We start from the raw sequence: 907 nt of genomic DNA on the forward strand, positions 1-907 counted from the left end.
GCAACAATGAACAAGAATGGTTTTCTCTTCTAATCTGACATCTACAAAATAGAATCCCACTGTAATTTTCATTTGTATACTTGATGTTATGCAATGGTCAATTATCTTCCCATTTACTTAAAAGCCACTTGTGTTTCATTTCTATTAACTGTGTTTTCATATTCTTGTCCATTTAATATATTGTTTTCAAATGAGTGTTTAATAAGAGATGCTGGCCACTCCGGTCCCAGCCTCCATCAGTCACGGTCGCAGCCGGGCCTCCTTCCTTAATTTGTCAAACATGCCGACAGAGAATGAGAGATGCATGGAGTCCCTGATTGCTGTTTTCCAAAAGTACAGTGGGAAGGATGGGAATAGCTGTCAATTCTCCAAAACTGAGTTCCTTTCTTTCATGAACACAGAGCTGGCCGCCTTCAGGAAGAAACAGAAGGACCCTGGTGTCCTTGAACGCACGATGAAGACGCAGGACCTCAACAGCGATGGGCAGCTAGATTTCCAAGAGTTTCTCAACCTTATTGGTAGCTTAGCTATAGTGTGCCATGAGTCCTTCCTCCGGACTTCCCAACCATCTCCTCCACCCCCTCCGCCATCCATCCCTGTACTGAGCCCACCACACCCACCACACACACAGCCCATGCCTGACAGGGAAAAAAAAACAATGTCAAGTTTTTTTAAATGTTAACAAAAAGAGAGACGCTATCTCACTGTGTTCATTTGGTCAAGAACTGGATCAGAGGCTGAAGTCTCCACATTCCCAGTCACAGCACCCTTCTCCCTACTGACTGCTTCAGAGGAAGGATCGCTTCATGGTCTTCCTAGCACTCCACACCCTTTCCACAGGTTCACCTGCACTCCTAATAGGTTCCTCTGGAGCAGCGGTCACGTTGTGGTGACCCTCAACGACAAA

At 45.6% G+C, this 907-nt stretch overlaps 1 protein-coding gene across 1 annotated transcript; it reads left to right on the plus strand.

Annotated features, from left to right (window-relative positions):
* Positions 1-280: 280 nt before the first annotated feature.
* LOC116893135 (protein S100-A11-like) lies at positions 281-604 on the plus strand (the record flags this gene model as incomplete). Its single annotated transcript, XM_032895064.1, has 1 exon — positions 281-604. A coding segment is annotated over exon 1 (324 nt), but the record flags the coding sequence as incomplete, so codon positions are not given.
* Positions 605-907: the final 303 nt, after the last annotated feature.

Source organism: Rattus rattus, chromosome 2, assembly GCF_011064425.1.
Source record: "Rattus rattus isolate New Zealand chromosome 2, Rrattus_CSIRO_v1, whole genome shotgun sequence".
Classification (NCBI taxonomy): domain Eukaryota; kingdom Metazoa; phylum Chordata; class Mammalia; order Rodentia; family Muridae; genus Rattus; species Rattus rattus.